This window comes from Galeopterus variegatus, unplaced genomic scaffold (assembly GCF_000696425.1).
Source record: "Galeopterus variegatus unplaced genomic scaffold, G_variegatus-3.0.2 Scaffold5054, whole genome shotgun sequence".
In the NCBI taxonomy this organism is placed as follows: domain Eukaryota; kingdom Metazoa; phylum Chordata; class Mammalia; order Dermoptera; family Cynocephalidae; genus Galeopterus; species Galeopterus variegatus.
The window spans coordinates 72,706-75,813 of NW_007731165.1; the positions used below are offsets into that span (position 1 = coordinate 72,706).

The 3,108-nt window shown below is 39.1% G+C and overlaps 1 protein-coding gene across 4 annotated transcripts in view; it reads right to left on the minus strand.

Annotated features, from left to right (window-relative positions):
• SPEN (spen family transcriptional repressor) overlaps positions 1-3,108 on the minus strand; it is a 58,771-nt gene that overhangs the window by 17,798 nt on the left and 37,865 nt on the right. For all 4 annotated transcript variants that reach the window (XM_008588827.1, XM_008588830.1, XM_008588826.1 and 1 more), the window contains 2 exons: positions 2,497-2,610; positions 1,235-1,335 (listed from right to left, as the gene is read on the minus strand). In XM_008588827.1, the coding sequence (XP_008587049.1) occupies positions 1,235-1,335; positions 2,497-2,610 (215 nt within the window). The remainder of the gene's footprint in view (positions 1-1,234; positions 1,336-2,496; positions 2,611-3,108) is intronic.

Here is a 3,108-nt window from a genome sequence, read left to right on the forward strand (position 1 = left end):
AAAGAGAAAAAAAAAAAAAAAAAGAAGAGGTAGTGGAAAGGGAATACACTCAACCAGTTTCTGGCAAGCACAATCAGGACTTAGTTCATCCTTGTCAAACAGCCCTTTTCACACCTGAACTTAAGTGTGTAAGGGCATTTTTCATACAAAGGCTTTTGTCTAACACACATGTACAGAGGAGGAGATATAGTGGTAACATTCCAGGAAACTTAATCACAGAGGCATGTCTGGACAAACAGCTTGATCCTATGAATGACAGTGTCCCTTTTCAAACAAAATCTATTGAAGAACCTGGGTAGTAATATGTTAGGACATTTTGATATAGTCAGTCTATTCAGCAGAAAAAATATCAAATACTCATTACCGTGACTGAAAAAGATTAGCTGGGGTAAATCAGATTTACCTTTCACATTGCTAAAGTTACCAGTTTACGTGACTGAAAAAGATTAGCTGGGGTAAATCAGATTTACCTTTCACATTGCTAAAGTTACCAATTTATATATGCTTTGGCTTATTGATTCACAAAGTATTTAAGACATACAAATTTAAAATAAAGCTCTTGATATTCTTTCAGAAATTTGTTGTGTTTTGCTTTTTTTTTTTCCGTGTCCGGCATCGGATCGCAACCCTCAGTGTCGCCCCCGGACCGGGACCGGCAACGGGATCGCAACCCTCGGCGCTGCTCCCGCGCCTCGCTCAGCCAGTGAGCGGGAACCGGTCTGTATGTGGGATCCGAACCCTCGGGTGGGAGCGCCGCCGCGCTTCCCAAGCGGCGCACTTATCCAGTGCGCCACCGGGCCAGCCCGTGTTTTGCTTTTTAGTTAAATGTATGAGCACATGCAAAGTAAGAACCTGAACGTTGTCACACTGCTACACATGTAAGGCATTTAACAGTTTATAATGCACTCTAGCATGTTATTACATTTAGTTTAAAACTGCTAGGCAGGATGACTTGTATTCATAATTAATGGCACATAAAATGATAATCTGGCAAAACAGTAACTCTTTCAAATTGTAGGAGCATTCAGTAAGAAATATAGATAGGTTACCCCAATGAGCCACATGAAATGGATTCATAAAAATAAACCTGTGTTTCCATATAAAATGATAAAAAAGAAGAGTTTTTCAGGGAATGGGAGTGGGGTAAGGAGTGAAAAATAAAATTTAATTCCATCTAAAGTTTATATATAATGTATTAAAATTCAAGATACACTGATAGGTTTAAAATACATACCTTCTTTCTACTAACATTTCATAAAAGTCTCTGATATCTTGACCAGATTTCTCCATGCAGTGATAAAATGCCAGCTGACTTTCCCGATTTGCAAAATCCACCTTTAAAAAAAAAAAAAAGGATAGTAGGTGTTTGATGCAAGTTCAGATTTTAATGAAGGAACATGTTATCAAACTTGAAAATTCTTCACAACATAGCCCTTCTGGACAAATTTCAGGAAAGAGCAATCTACCTCAAGTAAAACAGTCCCCATAACTGAAACTATATTTTGTTAACCTGAAATCTCTCAAATTCTACATAAATCTTGATAAAATAATATAATTTAAGGTTCCAGAACCCAATCCTCAAGAGTGGAAAAAGCAAAATGAAAAACTGAAACAAATCCCTACCAGGATTCTAGGTTGGCAAATAAATAATCACATCAACTAAATCCTGAAATCTCTGTTGTGCGTAAATTTGCTGGAACCACTATTAGAACATAAAACAAAATATAAAAGAACATTTAAACTTGACTCACAGCTGGGCCTTAAAGTCACTAAAGCATTTGATACTCATCAGCTATCAATATCTTCTTTTATTTTGAAAATACCTGTTTCGGGCTGAGCCCGTGGCACACTCCGGAGAGTGCAGTGCTGGGAGTGCAGCAGCGCTCCCGCCGCAGGTTCAGATCGTATATAGGGATGGCCGGAGCGCTCACTGGCTGAGCGCGGTGCGGCCAGTCTCAAAAAGGACAAAAAAAAAAAAAAAAAAGAAAATACCTGCTTCAATCTAGCCATCAGAGTTATTAATTGCATAAATTCCTTCAAACTACCACGAATGCCAAGTTTTTAAACAAATACACCAGACAATAATTCATGCTTTCAATGGTTACCCACTCTTTAGGAGAAGAGGAAAGAAGAAGAAGACAGGATCATTCAGGAAGCTGGACTGACACTTCGAACCCCTGGGTGTGCAGATACCCATGGTAACTGTGGGCAGGCCTGCACTGAGAGTGTACAGTGAGCGTGAGGTACCAAGAGCACTGAGAAGCACTTCTTTGAATGAGAGAATTTTCAGGGAAGGATCTGTGGCTAACGGTTTAAAAGACCCTGTGCCTACAGGTAGCTAAGCATAAAAATTGTAATATTCCCCTTAAAAACTGGAGACATAATACATGTCCTGTAAACTACTCCCTTTGCTGGCAACCTACAAATGCCAGTTACTAAAGGGGTGAGATTTAAATGCAGTTTTTTTTTGCTTCTCTTAAAAGTCATTCTGCACACCTTAATTTTATTCCCACCGATTTTCCTCCCCTTGGTTTCTTTTACAGCTGCTTGTGCATATTCAATTTCATTGTAGAGAACCAGGGCCATGCCTTTTAAGCGATCAAACACCACCTGTAAAAAACAAAAAAACAAAACAAAAACCAAATAAGAGCCTCATCCACTGGACTTAGTGTCAGTCCCAACAAAATCCTAAGTCACAAGGACACTTCCAAGAAAAATATATTTGTATTTACTTTATTCTAGAAAAATTGTCAGGCTTTTCCTGATGATGCACGTTTTAGTGAACATACAATAAAATGTGCAGGGACTGTTCAGAATTGTGGATATTGTGGCTTGAGGTATATTATGCCTTTATTTTGTTTTTCTGTATTTTACTTTGTTTTCTGTGTTGACTGACTACTGCACTGATGGTAAAGCATTCTTCTAGTTTTGGCTCAAAAAACCAAACCAAGGGCCAGCCTGTGGCTCATTTGGGAAAGTGTGGTGCTGATAACACCAATGCCATGGGTTCAGATCCCTATGTAGGGATGGCCATTTTGCTCACTTCAGAGAGCGTGGTGCTGACAACACCAAGTCAAGGGTTAAGATCCCCATACCGGTCATCTTTAA